The sequence below is a fragment of the Lithobates pipiens genome, unplaced genomic scaffold (genome assembly GCF_037356315.1).
Source record: "Lithobates pipiens isolate NorthernLeopardFrog02 unplaced genomic scaffold, aLitPip1_a1.2 Scaffold_8, whole genome shotgun sequence".
In the NCBI taxonomy this organism is placed as follows: domain Eukaryota; kingdom Metazoa; phylum Chordata; class Amphibia; order Anura; family Ranidae; genus Lithobates; species Lithobates pipiens.
In genome coordinates, this window is record NW_027507903.1 from 479744696 (window position 1) to 479762736 (window position 18041).

An 18041-nucleotide genomic window follows, 5' to 3' on the forward strand; every position below is an offset into this window, starting at 1 on the left:
AATTAAAAACCCAGTGGTGATTAAATACCACCAAAAGAAAGCTCTATTTGTGTGAAAAAATTATAAAAATGTAATTTGGTTACAGTGCTGCATGGCCGCGCAATTGTCATTCAAAGTGCGACAGCCCTGAAAGCTGAAAATTGGCCTGGGCATGAAGGGGGTGAGAGCTGAAGCGGTTAGGAATGGTATTCTTATGGGCACAGCTCTGGAGACCGACTTGTAGCTCTAATAATAGTCCCTGGGACTATGGGGGTGTACACTCCTTCCAGCTCTCTGCTCCCCACCACCAGAAACAGCATAACAGCTCTACAAGGTCCCCCAGACGATATATACATGGACTGTATAGTCTGTGTGGTGCTCCGGCACAGGAGGGGTTAATGTGTGCACTTGTGACATTGTGTCCCCTGCAGCACCACGTGACCTCTCCCCAGGCTCCACTCTGTGGGAAAGAAGGGGTTAAAGGGGCTTTCTGTGACCAGCAGTGACTTTGCTTGCACTCTCTCTGGCGCTTAATTTCCCCCCATTTCCTTCCTGTTCCGCCTCTAATTTCCTCTCCATCTGACTTCCCCACACTAGTCATGTCTTCCCTTTCCTCCTTCGTCTCATCATCTAACAACACTCCATATTGCCATTTCCCACACTTCCTCCCCTCCCCCATCTTCCTCCTCTTTTTTTTTTTATCCCGCCATTTCCTTCCCCATCCTACCCTCCCTCCCCCCATCTTCCTCCTCTTCTCTCTCCCTCCATTTCCTTCCTTCCTCCACACATCCCTCTCCCTCCTCCTGCGTGTCCCTGGCACGTTTCCTGGTGCGGCCCCTTTAAGAGGCAGAGCTCAGTGCTGGGAATCCACGTCAGTTTCAGGAGTGGACTCTCCATACTGACATCAATGAGGGAGGAAGAGAGAGAGGGGGGCACCCTGGCTTCCTGGAAACACCCCTCCCCCACCATGTGCTGCCACTGCTGCTAACTTCTGGAGTGTGGGGGACACTACACCCCCCAAATCCCCAACCTGGGGGGCGACACTGAGCGCTGCCATGTGTGCTGCACACTTCATCATTAAGGTGAGAAGAGAATGTGTGTGTGTGTGTGATCGCTGGACTGAGCTACATACACAATACACTGCACACACGTATTGTCACATCCCCCTGTGTACACACTGCACAAAGTTTTCTTTTACTATTCAAATGTTTACAAACAAACTTATACACAGAGAAGGACCGGCCTGGTGTCACAAGGGTTAAACTGTGCCAGTTATTGTTCTACATTGATATAACTCTGCCATATACCCCAGTGCTGTACACTCACATCAGTCTCTGCACCACGGGAGCTTACACTCTAAATGTCTCTTCACGTTATTATTATTATTATTATTATTATTATTACACATTTTATATAGCTCTGCCATATACCCCAGTGCTGTACACTCACATCAGTCTCTGCACCACAGGAGCTTACACTCTAAATGTCTCTTCACAGTATTATTACACATTTATATAGCTCTGACATATTCCATAGTGCTGCACAGAGTACTCTGAGCCAGTCACATCAATCTCTGCACCAGAGGAGCTGACACTCTAATATCCCACCGCAGTCACACACTGATATTATTTATTATGTTTATTTATATAGCTCTGACATATTATGCAGTGTTGTACAGAGAACACTGAGCTAGTTCTATCAGTCTCTGCACCAGAGGAGCTTACAGTCTAATATCCCACCACAGTCACACACTGATATTCATAAAAATATTATTATTATTCATCTAGCCCTCACATATTCTGACATGTTGTTCCAGAAAACATTGAGGAGGTCACATTATTCTCTGCACCAGAGGAGCTTACAATTGAATGTCACACACTGCTATTATTTATTATTATTAATTTATATAGCGCTGACATATTCTGTAGTGCTGTACAGAGAACACTGAGCCAGTCACATCAGTGTATGCACCAGAGAAGCTTACACTCTAATGTCCCACACTATTATTATTAAATAAATATAAATTATAATTATTAATAATTATTATAAATTATATTATTAAATAAATATAAATTATTATTATATAGCGCTCACATATTCTGCAGTGTTGTACAGAAAACACTGAGCCAATCACATCGGTCTCTGCACCAGAGAAGCTTACACTCTAATGTCCCCATCAGTCACACACTGTTGCTATACATATATATAACTGACATATTCTGTACTAATATATATATATATATATAACACTGAGCCAATCACATCAGTCTCTGCACCAGAGGAGCTGACACTCTAATGTCCCACCCAATTCACGCTATTATTATACGTTTAAATAACTGACATATTATGCAGTGCTGTACAGAGAACACTGAGCCAGTCACATTATTCTCTGCACCAGAGGAGCTTACAATCCACTGTCCCCATAAGTCAACACACTGTTGTTGTTATACATTTAATTAGCTCTGACATATTCTGTAGAGTTGTACAGTGAAAACTGAGCCAGTCACATCAATCTCTGCACCAGAGGAGATTGCACTCCAATGTCCCACCCCAGTGACACTATTTTTCATTTATATAGCTCTGATATATTCCATAGTGCTGTACAGAGAACACTGAGACAGTCTTATCAGTCTTTGCACCAGGGAGGCTTACACTCTAATGTCCCCCCACAGTCACACATTATTATTATTATTATTATTATTATTATTATTATTATTATTATGATAAGGCTCTGAAATATACGCTAGTACCATACGGTCTCATCTGCCTCTGCACCACAGGAGCTTACACCCCAATGTCTCTTCACAGTCTATTATTATTATTATTATTATTATTATTATTATACATTTAAATGGATCTGACCTATTCTATAGTGTTGTACAGAGGACACTGAGCAAGTCACGTCAGTCTCTGCACCGTAGGAACTTACAATCCAATTTCTGCATCAGTGACACATTAATGATAACAGTGTGTGACTGATGGGTTGTTACATCTGCACCAGAGAAGCTTACACTCTCTCTACTGCCACAAACTCTGTAAAGCCCCATACACACTATCAGTTTTTCTGCTGAGTTTTTCCTTCAGATTTAACAAAACCATGTAGTAGAAGGGCCTACCTGATTGCATACACATTGAAACTCCTAAGGTTTGACCTCATATTATATGGTTTTGGTAAATCTGAAGGAAAATCTGATAGTGTGTGTATGGGGCTTCAGGCAAGAGGAGGGTTAACTGACTAATGCCAGACTTTCCGTACAGCCTGCTTTTTGGAGACCGGTGGTGATGGGTAGGTTTAAAAAATAACAATGTTTTTATCCAGAAGGATATTCGGCCTCCACCTACAACTGAAAATATGATTTTTTAGGGTGGACTGGGGGCTTTAGTAAGCTGATTGTAAAGTTCAGTGTTCTGTATGCAGTTATTAAAATCTCTGTGTGGTTTGGGGGGATTTGACCATTGATGTGACTCCGTGTGCCCAACCACCGCTGCACTGGAATGTCATATGGAGTTTTATAAATGGCATGTGTTTTGATATTCCTTTCCTGCCAGTGGAAGTATTGGACAATGGCAGTTGGCAGTTAGTGAGTTAAGCAAAGCCTAAAGCCGCCCCCCTGATTGTCAGTTTCCACCATCTTTAGATCTGGCAGAGGCCCTAGAGGTGGGATTGGGAAATGCTGTGACATGTTATGGCTGGTCAGTCAGTTGGGGAAGTTGCAGGCGGCTGCGAAAGGAGGAAATGAAACCAGAAGCTACCGATGCGTGTTTCTTTTCTAATTCTATACATTGTTTTTAGAATTGTTATAGGTTTTGTATACTTTTCTACATTTAGGGGCTGTGTTATCTTTTTATATTTTTGTATTGGTGTCAATTATATACACAGCCAATAAAGGGTTACATTTGGGTTTGTGTGCTTTTCCTAGCCTGTCTGGTATTTTTTGGGCTGCCGGTGGATTTAAACTTTTTGGGGCTTTTTTTGTTTTCTGTTTCCAGGAAGTGTTTACAAATTCCAAGAAGAAAGTACGTCTATTGCTGCTGTAGGTTTTGTGTTTTCATTTTTCTGGTTCTTGGAGGTGGTGAAGCATCTGTAGCAGGGATTTGGTAAAATGGACCTATCCTTAAAATTCACAAAAACCAATGGGGCACAACAGCATTGCCAAATCACCTCCGTGTGTGTGTGTGTATATATAAAAAAAAAAACGCTCTGGGGGTTTCATTAACTTTCTATTGACACCCACAGCAGGTCACAGAAGGCAGTGCGAACTGCCTGCGAGTGACATGCGATGTGGGAACCCACACAGAAATCGCACTGGTTCCTGCATTACATATGTGTGAACTGGGACTAAAAGAGAAGTATGGGAAGTTAAAAAAACAAAACATGCATATTCACTTAGGTGGATGCAGCATCGGTCCTCCATCACCTCTAAGCTCACGTTCACATCCTTGCGACTTGTCATGCATTTTTCGACAGGTCCAAATCACATGACAAGCTGCACCTGTTTGCCGGCAATGGAAATGTTTAAATCAGGTTGATGCCGACTTTGCAATGCTGCACCGATTTTGAAAAAGTCGTTTCTGCACTATTTTTGGCGATTTCAGGTACGACTTGCATAGACTTCGGTGCATGAAGTCACACTTGAAGTCGCATTCAATGTGAACCAAGGCTTACGCTGAGAACTGAGCGATCAAAGACCACTGATCACTGTTCTCAGTCTTTAGTGACTGTCACAGGCTCTCTGCTCTACCCATCCAGCATTCACTAGAGTTTGGAGATGTGCAGGGGGCGGGAGCGGCTGGCTCAGCCAGCTGCCGGTCAAGAATCTGTGTGGATCCCAACTTCAAGTCAGGATCTCTGCAAAGAGATCTTGACTAAGTGACGCCAGCCCACTGTTGGCTGAATATGGGTCACAGGAGTGCAGACTAAAGTGCACGAAGAGCTTCGGCCCTACTTCTCCTTTGAGAGCCGGTGAAGGGCTTTCGGATACAATGGATCGGGCAGCACTAATGGCGCGTACACACGATCGGAATTTTGGTCGGAAAAAGCTCTGATGGTTTTTCGAAGGAATTCCAATGGGATTTGGCTCAAGCTGTCTTGTATACACACGGTCACACCAAATTCTGACCCCCAAGAACGCGGGGACGTACAACGCCTACGACGGGACTAGAAAAAGGAAGTTCAATAGCCAGTAGGAATTGCATACACATGATCAGAATTTCCAATAGAAACTTTTTCCTTTGGAAAAATTGAGAACCTGCTATCAATCTTTGCTGGCGGTCTTTTGCTGGCCGAAATTCCGATCATGTGTACGTGGCGTAAAGCTGCCGGATCACTTTTACGGGGCTCTCTAAAGGACTGGAGGCAGCGGCTTCCCCCAATGAAAGCAGGAGGAACTTGGGGAACGCCTGTTTCCTTATCCCTCTTGTGACACTTCTGGGGCTACAGCTGTCGTTCCTTAAGGCTGGGTTCACACTATTGCGAATTGGATGTGGGGTGCATCCAATAGGCATGTCAGGAGATTTTGAGCAGCTCTCTATGGTGCCGGTACACCCATCTCTGGAGTGGCTCCGCAGCGAATTGTACAGGAGTCCTGTGCGTCTTCTGGTCCATTTCACCCCCAAATTCAGCCAAAAATTCGGACTGACATCGGACCTGAAATGGTGAACAGGGACGCACCGGACTCCTGCTGTGAGCCGCTCTATACTGCAGTGTGAACCCAGCCTTAAGCAGAGCTAAACTCACCTATCGTTTTTAGCCAAGGAAGCTGCCATCTCTGCCTCTTCTTTTATCTTCAACTGCCATGATGCTGCACATGTGAACATATATGACCATTTGGTTGAAAGCACAACCAGTATGAAAGCTACATTCCCAGTATGTGCTGGGAATGTAACTGTTTTTTTTTTTTTTTTTTTTGAAACAGGTAAATTGATGGGTTTAGTCCTGCTTTAAAGCGGAAGTATACCCATTGATTTAACAGTTAAAAAAAAAAAACAGTTACATTTCTGGCACATGCCGATAATGTATTTGTCACATTGGTTGTACTCTCAACCAAACTGTCAGACCGTCCAATGTGTTTGCATAGTTCTGTTGGAGGACAGGGAGGTCTAATATCTCCATAAAGAGGACCTGTCACTGGCCCATTCTATCACATAGGAAGCTTTTTGGCCCACTTGTGAAAGGGAAAAAAAAAATGAACGCACCCCAGTTGCCCGCGCACACACACCGCATAAGAAAGCACAGTGTAAGGGAAGCATGTGTATATAAACATCAATTGTGCCACATGTGAGGTATCTTTAGGAACATTGGGGTTTATTTACTAAAGGCAAATCCACTGTGCACTTGGGAGGTGCAGTCGTTGTAGACCTGAGGGGAAGATGTGAAATGAGGGGACACGCTGCTGATTTCTATCATCCTATCAAATGCAAATAAAAATGCTGTTTTTTATTTTCGTTGCTTGTCCCCCTCAGATCTACAGCGACTGCACTTCCAAGTGCACTTGTGCTGCCAAGTGGATTTGCCTTTGGTAAATAAACACCATTGTGTGAAAGCAATAATTCTAGGGCCATAGTTCACGGCCTGTAAAGGCTTTTAAAGCGTCGCCTAAATCAGAATTTTTAATACCATTGTTTTTTCCGATCCGCAGATGTGCGTAATGTAAGGCCGCGTACACACGGGCGGACTGTATGGCCTACTTAGTCCGTCGAAACACATTTCAGCGGACAGTCCGCTCGTGTGTGGGCTTCAGCGGACTTTTTCAGCGTGCAGTCTGGCGCACTAAGTATTTCGGATTTTTGGAAATTCTGTCCGTCATACTTTGGTTTCAGCGGACAATCCGCTCGTGAGTAGGCTAGTTCGACGGACTAAGAATGGCGCATGCTCAGAAAGGATTTACACGGCGGAAGGGTGTATTGGACTTCCTATTTCTAGTCCCGTCGTACGTGCTGTACACGTCATCGCGCAAGCTTTCGACGGACTGTTTGTGCATCCGTGTGTGGTCAAGTCCGTTCATTCGAAAGTATGACGGACTGTCTGTCGGATTGTATGACGGACTAAGTAGGCCATACAGTTCGCCCGTGTGTACGCGGCTTAAGCTTGACATGTTTGATATCTATTTACTCAATGCAACCTTCTCTCTTTTTAGTTTTCCCAATACGTGTCTAATATAAAATACATTTTAGTGTATTTTTCCCTGAAAACTTGCATTTGATAAATAACTCTAACAAATTATTGTGCAACACAAAAATTCCAGCTATTATTTTATTTTCAATGGTCCCTTCTTTTTTTTTTTTTTTTTTTTTTTTTTGGGGGGGGGGGGGGCAGGTTTACAATAATTTCTAGAAAAAAAATTGAGATTTGTACATGTATGCAAAAAATGAAATATTACCTGGTAAACGTGGTTAAAGAATTCATCAGTCTTTGTCTACAACATGAAGCTTTATGAGTGTTTGAGGACATTACAAACTGCTGACAGTCAATGGTTTTCAGATAGATCCGTCCTGTCTGCATTTGCAGGTTGCGAGTGATCAATTCTCCCCTGTAAGCCTAGTACGCACGATCGGAAAATTGGAGGAAAACTATCACTTTCAAAGCGCTTGTACAATATTCAGATTGTGGTACACAGTTTTTGAGAGCCGACCACAACAGTTCATATAAAATTATCCAAAGGAACAAACATTAAATTATTATTTTTTTTCATCCAGAAAAAATGGGAACAACGAGGCCACGCATTACAATAATACAATACAACACATTACATCCCTTCCGAAGTTGTATTCTGTCATACGAGAATTTTCGTAACTTTTGTAACCTCTTCATTTTCAATATGAGGCTAGCATGCAAAAAAAAAAACAGACCATCATTCGTCTGATATTCTTATTGTGTGTGTGTACAAGGCGTAATAGGTCAGCCCCAGGTTGGTCTTCAGAAGTTTATTCTCGTGCATCTGTCTCTTACCAATAATGCATACACTACTTCATATTTTGGAATGAAAACTGCCACACAAGTGACTGCTGTGCCAGATGATCTTTATCAAGATGCAGTGATCAAAAGTTGGAAGTCCCATACATTCAGCGCTTGGCCTGTTTGAGCTTCTAGTCATCTGGCCACAGCAGCGTATTTCAGGAGAGGAAGGAAACGAGAAAATGCTTATATGTACCAAACATCAGCAAGTCCTTTATAAAGTGCTGGCAAAATTTGATGGTGATATTTAAATGTGTAAATGGCAGCATGAAATTGTGTGTGTGTGTATGTATGTATGTATGTATGTTATATATAATCTCTTTCCAAAGTGACTTGTGCAGTAAATCGGTCACAGCTCCTGTGCAGAAAAGTGAATAGCACTCGTGCTCTTCTCTCGGTTCCACACTCACAAGATAGCTGCACCCCTACAGGGGTAAAGCGCATGTAACCAGATCTGCCTTTTAATCATGGTGACCAGTAGAAGAGCCTCCTCCACAGCATGTTAAATCATGGGATATTCACATGTGCATGGGGGGGGGGGGGGGGGGGGGAGGGACGGGGGGGGGAAGGGACACTTGTAGTGCAAGTCCGGGGAAAAAAAAAAATTATTGGGTTAAAATAGGCACTCAATCATGCCAGGAACAATTACAAAGAAAATCAGTAGGACTGGGACAGTGTGGGGTCCACAGACTGAGTTTCAGTAACCGGAAATTACGTGATTGCGTTTTTAAGCTCTGGCTTGCGCGTTTAATCATTGGACATCGTCAGAAGCAGTAGCCTCGATACAGGATTGTATTGAGGCACAGATCTGGTAAGGGTACAGAAACATTTCTGCAGCTTTGAATGTCCCAATGAGCACAGCGGCCTCCATCATCCATAAATGGAAGCAGTTTGGAACCACCAGTACTCTCCCTACAGCGATCGGTGGCGAAGGGCCTTAGTCGAGGAGGTGGCCAAGAACATGATGGTCATTCTGACAGAGCTCCAGTGTTTCTCTGTGGAGTGAGGATAACCTTCCAGAAGAACAACCATCTCTGCAGTACTTCTTTGAAAAAGGCACATGACAGCCTGTCTGAAGTTTGCCAAAAGGCACTTCAAGGACTCTCAGACCATGAGAAACAAAACTGTGTTCTGATGAAACAAAAATTGAACTCTTTGGCCTGAATGGCAAGCGTCATATCTGGAGGAAACGAGGCATCGCTCATCACCTGGCCAATACCATCCCTACAGTGAAGCATGGTAGTAGTATCATGCTGTGGGGATTTGTTTCAGTGCCAGGAACTGGAAAACTAGTCCGGATCAAGGGAAAGATGAATGCAGCAATAAACAGACATTCTTGATGAAAGCCTGCTCCAGTGGGCTCTGGGATGAAGGGTAATTTTCCAACAGGACAACGACCTTAAGCACACAGCCAAGATAAAGGAGTGGCTACAGAACTACTCTGAATGTCCTTGAGTGGCCCAGGCAGAGCCCAGACTTTAACCTGATTGAACATCTCTGGAGAGATCTAAAAAGGGCTGTGCACTGATGCTCCCCGTCCAACCTAATGGAGCTTGAGAGGTTCTGCAAAGAAGAATGGGAGAAACTGCACAAAAATAGGTGTGCCAAGCTTGTAGCATCATAGGCCACTTTCACACAGGCCTTCCTATCAGGTCCGGCTGTTCGTTTTTCAGGCAGACCTGATCGGATGCTCCATTCAGCCCTATGGAGCGGCGGATGTCAGCAGTGACACCAGCTGCTATACTGTCCATGAAATCCAGAAGGATGGAGCCCCTTTTTTTTTTTTTTCCATCCGTCTGGCAGATCGGATGGGATCAGATGAAAATGGACAGGTGGTTTGTTTTCATCTGATCTCCCCATAGAGGAAAGCGGGGCTCTGACGGGTCCATCTCAGCACAGTGAGCGGAGACAGACCTGTCATCTGCCTGCTCAGCAGAGAGATCCCCCGCTGAGCAAAGTAGAGTCTGCCAGGCAGACCGCCCATGTGAAAGGACCCTTACTTAAAAAGACTTGAGGCTGTTATTGGTGCCAAAGGTGCTTCAACAAAGTATTGAGCTAAGCCTGTGAATACTTATGTACATGTGATAATTTTGTTTTTGTTTTAAATCTTTGCAAATTTATTTAAAAAAACAAAACAAAAAAAAACTTATTTTCATGTTGTCAATATGGGGTATTGTTTGTGGAATTTTGAAGAAAATAATGAATTTAATAAATTTTGGAATAAGGCTGTAACATAATATAACAAAATGTGAAAAAGTGAAGCGCTGTGAATGCTTGCCAGATGCAGCAGAGCCCTCCAGGGGGGCAGAGTATTTCAGGAGGGGAGAGTTGGATAGAGGAAGGAGCAGAGCCCTCCAGGGGGGTAGAGTATTCCAGGAGGGGAGCGTTGGATAAAGGAAGGAGCAGAGCCCTCCAGGGGGGTAGAGTATTCCAGGAGGGGAGCATTGGATAAAGGAAGGAGCAGAGCCCTCCAGGGGGGTAGAGTATTCCAGGAGGGGAGCGTTGGATAAAGGAAGGAGCAGAGCCCTCCAGGGGGGTAGAGTATTCCAGGAGGGGAGCATTGGATAAAGGAAGGAGCAGAGCCCTCCAGGGGGGCAGAGTATTTCAGGAGGGGAGAGTTGGATAGAGGAAGGAGCAGAGCCCTCCAGGGGGGTAGAGTATTCCAGGAGGGGAGCGTTGGATAAAGGAAGGAGCAGAGCCCTCCAGGGGGGTAGAGTATTTCAGGAGGGGAGAGTTGGATAGAGGAAGGAGCAGAGCCCTCCAGGGGGGTAGAGTATTCCAGGAGGGGAGCGTTGGATAAAGGAAGGAGCAGAGCCCTCCAGGGGGGGTAGAGTATGAGTATTCCAGGAGGGGGACGTTGAATAAAGGAAGGAGCAGAGCCCTCCAGGGGGGCCGAGTATTTCAGGAGGGGAGAGTTGGATAGAGGAAGGAGCAGGGCAGATTATTAGAGAAGAGTTGGAGGAAGGAGCAGAGTCCTCCGACAGTGCAGAGTATTTCAGAAGAAGAAAGATAGATAGAGGAAAGAGTCAGTAACTTTGATAAATATCGTGTGAGGTAAAAGAGACATTCTTGTGGTCTATTACGGTATTGTTGGTTTAATAAATAACTTTTATGGGGATAATTTCCTATTGATTTATACTTCTGCGTACACTTTGTGCAGTAGATGTGATAATGTGAAAGCAGTTTTCTGTGTTGAATCCATGTGCCAGACGTATGAACGCAGACCAATGAAACTGACCCCTGCTGGCTATCACAGATTATCTGCAGCTGGAGGGACGATCTCCAGAGTCCTCTGCTGCCCGCCACTGCCGCAGCATGCGCTCTTCCAGGCACAGGTAATGGGGACAGGATCCGGTAAACTTCTTTTCTGTTCGTCAGCAGCAATTATACCCTCAGAGCTCCAGACATTTAATTGGTCAGTTAGATTTAATTGGGTATTTTCAATGCCAGGATTTCAGTGCAAGTAGTTTCTAGTACAGAGACAGGAGCCTTCAGTTTTATTTATTTGATTCAGGGAAGCCCAGGGGTTAACTTGGTGTTAAGGCGTAGAGCAGGGGTTCCCAACCACAAGTGGCCCACGGAGCCCTCCTAATGTGGCCCACGACCTCCTATTTTGGGATGGCAAACACAGATCGCAGGTTGCCATCCCAGGGCATCAGTGTTGTGAATGAAGCCGGCGGTAGAGGAAGCAATCGGCTGCGTAGAAGAGCTGCATAAGCCAATGCTGCCTGTATAGAGCCGGCTCCTGTCACAGATGGAGTGATATCAAATGCGCTCTGCCTGGGACAGTAACAGCCTGTGATACCTGAATGGAAGACTGTTATTAAAGGTAAGTTTATTACTAAAATCAGTGTATATTTGGACATATCTGTTCTGCAGTGGTTACCAGGCTGCTTTCAAACTGCTCCCCAGATGCACCTGCGGGTTACCTGCACTAAGCCACAGATTCTGTTATTACCTGCGGATTTGGTGCGCTTTGAGAAAGTCCAGTACATCTGCAAGATGCAATATAAGTCTATGGTAAAGTGCAGCTAACCTGCAGGAAAGCGACAGGTGTACTGCACCTGTGTCTATGTGGACATGGGCCTGCCATCCACCTGCTCCATTGATTGTGGCCTGCAACCGGGCACCAAGTCGCTTCAGTGGCCCTCAGTCTTCAAAAGGTTGGGCACCACTGGCGTAGAGTGTAAGTATTGATGCAGCTTTACACAACCTCCAGGACTTAAAGTGGAAGTTCAGTTTTCGTTACGGACCGGATTTTAGTGTTGGTGATGTCGTCATTGGATCTCTATGCAATACAGGCAGATCATGGCTGGTGGGCCAGCAGGGTGCTGTATATAGTGCATACCTCCCTACTTTTTGAGATGGGAATGAGGGTCACCTACCAGCAAAAGTATGCAGGCATAGGACACACCCCTTAAAGGAGAATTGTACAAAAAAAAAAACAAGATTGGTTAAACCCACAAGTGCTTTTTTTTTTTTTTTTTACCACTACTATTCCCATATTGGCTTTTGGAATTTACAAATGCAGAAATGTAGAAATCAGATTTTGATAGATAAAAAGTGCATTTTATGTACATCTATATAGATCCAACCAAAATGAGGGACAGAGGGACATCGCTCCAAATGAGGGACAGTCCCTCGAAATCGGGGACAGTTGGGCGATATTTACATAGTGTCTCAAAAACGTCACAGCAGCCTGCCTCAGTACTCCTCCCAAGAGCCAGCCCACTGCTTGCATCAGAGCTAAAGGACCTTGAGAGGAGTTATGCAAATACCGAAGAGCCCTGATGGGTGGATGTCAGCCTGGAGGAGAAGGAATGTAAGGAGATTAAACTTCTCAGATCTGCTCCCTTTCAACTATATGATGTATATGTTCAACTGTATATTCATCTGTTTGATCAGTGCAAAGAAATATATCTGTTGATCCTGTCAGACGTCCTGTGTGCTGATAACTTCCTGTGCGTCACTCTTGTTAGGCACACTGTTCACACCTATCTCCGAGGACTACAGGACCCCTCCTTTCATGTTATGGAGAAAAGGTGGGGGGAGGGTGGTGGCTGTTCTGTAGTCCTCTTGTAGGGTGTACTCCTCCAGAAATGCAGTGAGCGTTGTCTCCCTAAGCCCCGTTTCACAATGCCGTGGCTTCAAAGTCAGCATCCCTGTGCGACTTTATCGCGGCTTGCATACAACTTCTTTAACAGAAGTCAGTGCAAGTCGTATTGAAGTCACACCAAAAGTAGTGCAGAAACCTTTTTCTAAATCTGAGCGACTTGACTCACCGATTAGAATGGTTCCATTGTTTATGGAGTGTGACTTGTCATGCGACTTTAAACTCAAGGCGCATTACAAGTCACAGCAGTGTGAACCAGGGCTAAAACAGGAAGTGTGTCACTGGCAGGATCACCAGGTGAAAAAAAAAATGCAGCACATCCTGAAGATTAGTAAGCTGCAATATACTGCTCTCTTGTTTGTGGGTCCGATTTATCACTAGTATTCTGGACTTTCCCATCAGTCCCTATCCTCAAGATGCTTACAGTGTATGGTCCCTATCGCACACAAACACTAAGACAGCAGCCAAGAAACCTACCAGCATGTATTTGGGAGTGTGGAAGGAAAATGGCAAACCCCATGCAGGTAGTATCCCGACTGGGATTCAAACTGAGGATTAAGGTTGGGGTAATAAAACAAGGTCTGGTACCAGCATAAAGTACATTACAGGTTTCCTGTCCTGTAAAATAGAGAATCCATACTTTGTGAGAGTATCGGGAATTGGCGTCGCATTCCAGCTGCTCCTCCAAGAGCAATGACGGGAGGTGATTGTGTTATTTGATTGTAGTTTCTAACTCATTAGCAGTAATTTTATGACTTTTGTTTTTAACAAAGGAAACCCTTCTTCCTCCTTTCAAGTTACCTTGGAAAGGGTTAGAGAAAAAGAGAGATGGCCCTTTCCCGTCAGTCCGGTGTTCTTACCTGAGAAGGAAATGCAGTGATGAATAATTCAGGAATGTGATCATCAGACTGAACTTTGTTTGTTAATGAAATAAAACAACTCTGGAACTGTTGCCTGAGCAGTTTTGTGCTTCCGTGTGTGAAAGAATTTTTTATTTATTTATTTTTTTGACTGGTGATGTTACCATTGTATTGTAACAAATCTTGTTGATGCTTTAAAAACCTTTTTATCTAGGTATACGAGGGCAGCCATCATTTTCCCTCGTATTCTGACTCTGCCATCTCAACAATGTTGTGCAGTGATTGTGCTTTGCTGTTCCTTTCCCTTTGTCACTACAACTCTCCATTGGCACTGAAACTACACTCATTTGCAGGTGGATTATCTATTGGCAGTGATGCTAAAGGCAGTCTGATATGCAGAAAACAACTCTTAAAGCGGTATTAAACATAAAACTAAACCTAATAAATTGTAGCTTAACAAATTAAATGTGGTGGCTGCATTAGTCGTGTGTGTGTGTGTGTGTGTGTGTGTGTTTGTTTGTTTTTTTGTTTTTTTTAAGCCCCCCCCCCCCCCCCCCCTCTCTGTTTTCACCTGGTGATCTGGCCAGTAACACATCTCCTATGTTGAGTACCCCCATTCTGGAGGAGGAAGGAGTACAGGGACACTGCAGACAGCAGCATTGTCCTTCTAGGAGAAGGAAGTGTTAGATGATTAGCAGATTTAAATACACTAACCACTTGAAACTAAATGCCAGCTAATATTTAAATCAGTGATAGCAAGCAATTTTTTTTATTATCCTTTTTAGGATAGCATTGTTGCATAAATCATATAAAAACTGATCATTGTATGCACTGCTGTCAGTGGTAAATGGTTTGTTTCATCCACGTAACTGATACATCTATAAGAGAGCTTGCTCGTTTGAAAAACAGATCACCAGATGAAAGTTAAAAGTGAGCCTAAAAAAGAAAATCGAATGCAACCATCACATCTAAGAATTAGTAAGTTACAATATTATAGTGGCTTTTGGGATTAATACTGCTTTACTATAACCAGTGTGGACATTTTTACAGCAAAATTTGGTTTAACCCTTTCCCTGCCAGTTCCGTACATGCTATCTTTCAGGTGAAAGCATTCGGGTGGCTGCGTTGTCAAAATTGTCCGATGTTTCAGCCATAATGTCGCAGTCATGATAAAATTTGCAGATCGTCGCCATTACTAGTAAAAAAAAAATGCTATAAATCTATATCTCCTATTTTGTAGATGCTGTAACTTTTGTGCAAACCAATCACGCTTATTGATTTTTATTTATTTTTTTCTACCAAAAATATGTAGAATACATATCAGCCTAAACTGAGGGGAAATTTTTTTTTTTTTAATATATTTTTGGGGGATATTTTATTATAGCAAAAAGTAAAAAATAGTGTGTGTGTGTGTGTGGGGTGTTTGTGTTTTTTTTTTTTTTTTTTTTTTTTGCCATACTTCTATTGTGAGTCACAGAAGTACACTTCCTTTTGCTTACCTGTGATCCAGAATTAGCCAACAGTGGGCTAAAGGCCATTACCAGATGCTCCAAACTGGCAGGGTCACAACCATTTTGTTGGGATTCAGCCAGTTGCCCCTTTGCTTTGCACAGCTGAGAACCGAAGATGGCTATGGCTCCCCCTTCCTCAGCCTGGCTTTAAAGTAGTTACTGCTGGAGCTGAGAGCGGTGACTGACAGTCACTGCTCTTGGCTCTGAGCAGACTGAGAACTAGATGATTAGTAGTCATGTGATCATTCAGTTCTCGGTCGTGAGACAGCTGCAGCATTACACCGATACTGGAGTACTGGGGCAGGGTGCTGTGATATTTTCAGGAAGCTATGCATAGCCATGAGTTACCTACATTACATAGCAAAGCACAAAGACCCAGTGATGACATCCTTGGATATAAAATAAGCTATGTAATGAAAACCGGTTTCATTAGTATGGTGATGAGGAGGGTAAGCAGCAACCGGGGAAGGCAATATATAAGCAGGATAAACATCCACTTTCAGCAAAAAACCCTCAATGTGCTCACTTTACAATTCAAACCAATGCTGACTTGTTTGTAGTAAACCAACCCATTCACTGCTTATGAGCACTTGACACAGTGCGCAAACCTTACAGAGGTACTAACAGGGTTCCACTAAGAGATATGGAGGTACTACTTCTGGAGCTTGGGGGTCAACAGGTGCCCCCCCCCCCCCCCCCACTGCCAGTACTACGTGGTTCCTGGTCTGTGCTGTTCCCCTCTGACATCATCCTTTGTCCGCGTCAACAGTCTTTCTGCTACTATGTAAAAATAACATCTTGAGTGAGGAGGAATGGGTATCCTGCCCCTTGGCCAACAGCATGCCAGGATTTTCCTCCCTGCCTTACAATAAGGGGGTTAAACCCATTTATACACAGCACATGGCCAGCAATGGCAAGATAGAGTACTTTCACCTGCAGCAAAATTGGGGGTTTAAGTGAGGCCACAGTGTCATTGCAACCTTCCATCTCTCCTGTATGACACACTCGGACATGGGAAGGCGAGGTGGTTGGGCCCTGTCGGGAAGCTTGTGTGGGGCCCAGTGTTTTCTAAAGGTGGCTCTGCTTCCTCACATTACTTAAGACTAGGGGGAAAAAGTTATTGCTTTAATAAATAAACTATCTGGGAGGCCTTTCCATTTGTCTGCCACCAGCTATCTATATGGCCCAAGGATGACGTGCGTGGTGCATGTATGGCGCTGCAATTCAAGGGCCATGTGATGTCTCTCTGGCAATAAATTCTTGTCCTTTTGCCCCAGCACAGGGGGAAGACAAGAGTGTTTCCCTATAACTGGCCCTGGGAAGTAGCAGATCCTGATCCTATCTTCCCGTATCTCATTCCATCCCACTTCATAACCACATTTTTATACACTGTTTTGTAAATGCCCGGTCACGTGGCTGATGGCTATCAAACTTTTTTTGCCTTTTCAGCAAATATTTATCAAGTAGTAGGCAGAAGGTGGAGGGTGAAGTCTTGTGTGTGGTGTGTTTTTTTTTTTTTTTCCTAAGATCCTAATGCATTTGTTTTGTGTGTGTTTCTTATCGTAAGCGGAGATGTCGCATGATACGCAGATTTCCTGCTGTGCCCTTAAACCGAAGCTTCCTTTTAAAGGGTCGGTACACTGAAAATGCCAGTAAAAGGAAATCTAAGGCCTCATGTACACTGCTGCTGCAAAACGGACGTTTAGGAGCAGTTGGGCATTTTAAATTTTTTTTCCAACTGCTTCAGATCTCGCCTCTGTTATCTCATCAGTACATGTACACAGGGTCATTTCTAGAAGTTTAGAGGCTTTTATTTGGAACACAAAAAATGGGTTTAGAATCTGCGTTTAGAGGCATTTCAAGCGCCAAATGCTTCTAAGCGCGGTAACTCGTGGTTAGCCGTGTTTAGTTTTACAGGCATTTCTCTCTCTCTCTCCTTCTTCTTCTCTTTTTTTTTTTTTTTTTTTTTTATTTATTTTTTTACGCTTCTAAGCGTAAACATGGCATGTAAATGTGGGTTAATATCTGTGTCAAGTTAAATCGTTCAGGAGAGGTTGTAAAAATGTCCCATGTACATGAAGCCTAATCCTACAAAGACTTTAAAGGTAGATTGTATTAAATATTTTACACCAAAATAAGTAATGCAAGGCTTTATTGACAATAGAAATTTTAGCATTTTATATGGAAGATTTTTGTCAAACTTTTAATGACTTTTTGTTATTCAATAAAAACCAGTTGGACCACCCAAAATTGGGATTCAGTTCTTCTCGCCATTCTCTGTACAATATGACTGCCTCATTCTGCTTCTTTTTTTTTTTTTTTCTTGATCGGTACCAGTGTTAAAAAAAAAAAAATATAATGCTCTAGTGCTAGTCGCTATTGACAAGACTCCTGGTGCATTATACCTGGGGACTTTGCCAGGGATGCCGTATTCAATGTAACGGGCTGCTTATTTTACCTTATGTCCTGTTTAGAATTCAGGGAGAAGTACTACAGCCATGCTTGTAATGAAGAGAAAATGTCTTTGTTTTGGAAATTTTATGACGCAGTGTATGTTTACCTAAAGTGATACTAAACCCACCCTTTTTCGTTTGCATTGTCCCTTCTATATCTGTATGTGGATG

General features: G+C 43.5%; 1 protein-coding gene across 3 annotated transcripts in view; it reads left to right on the top strand.

The window, feature by feature from the left end:
• Positions 1-715: 715 nt before the first annotated feature.
• The window catches only part of ETV6 (ETS variant transcription factor 6), an 83627-nt gene continuing 66301 nt past the window's right edge, over positions 716-18041 (top strand). Inside the window, exon 1 of one of the 3 annotated variants that reach the window (XM_077468797.1) lies at positions 716-1061. Coding sequence is in view for 2 of the 3 variants with exons in the window: in XM_077468793.1 (XP_077324919.1) it covers positions 11134-11268 (135 nt within the window). In the remaining variant the exon portion in view is untranslated. Of the gene's footprint in view, positions 1062-11124; positions 11269-18041 lie in introns of those variants that run through there. The other 2 variants (XM_077468795.1, XM_077468793.1) reach the window with 2 other exon arrangements.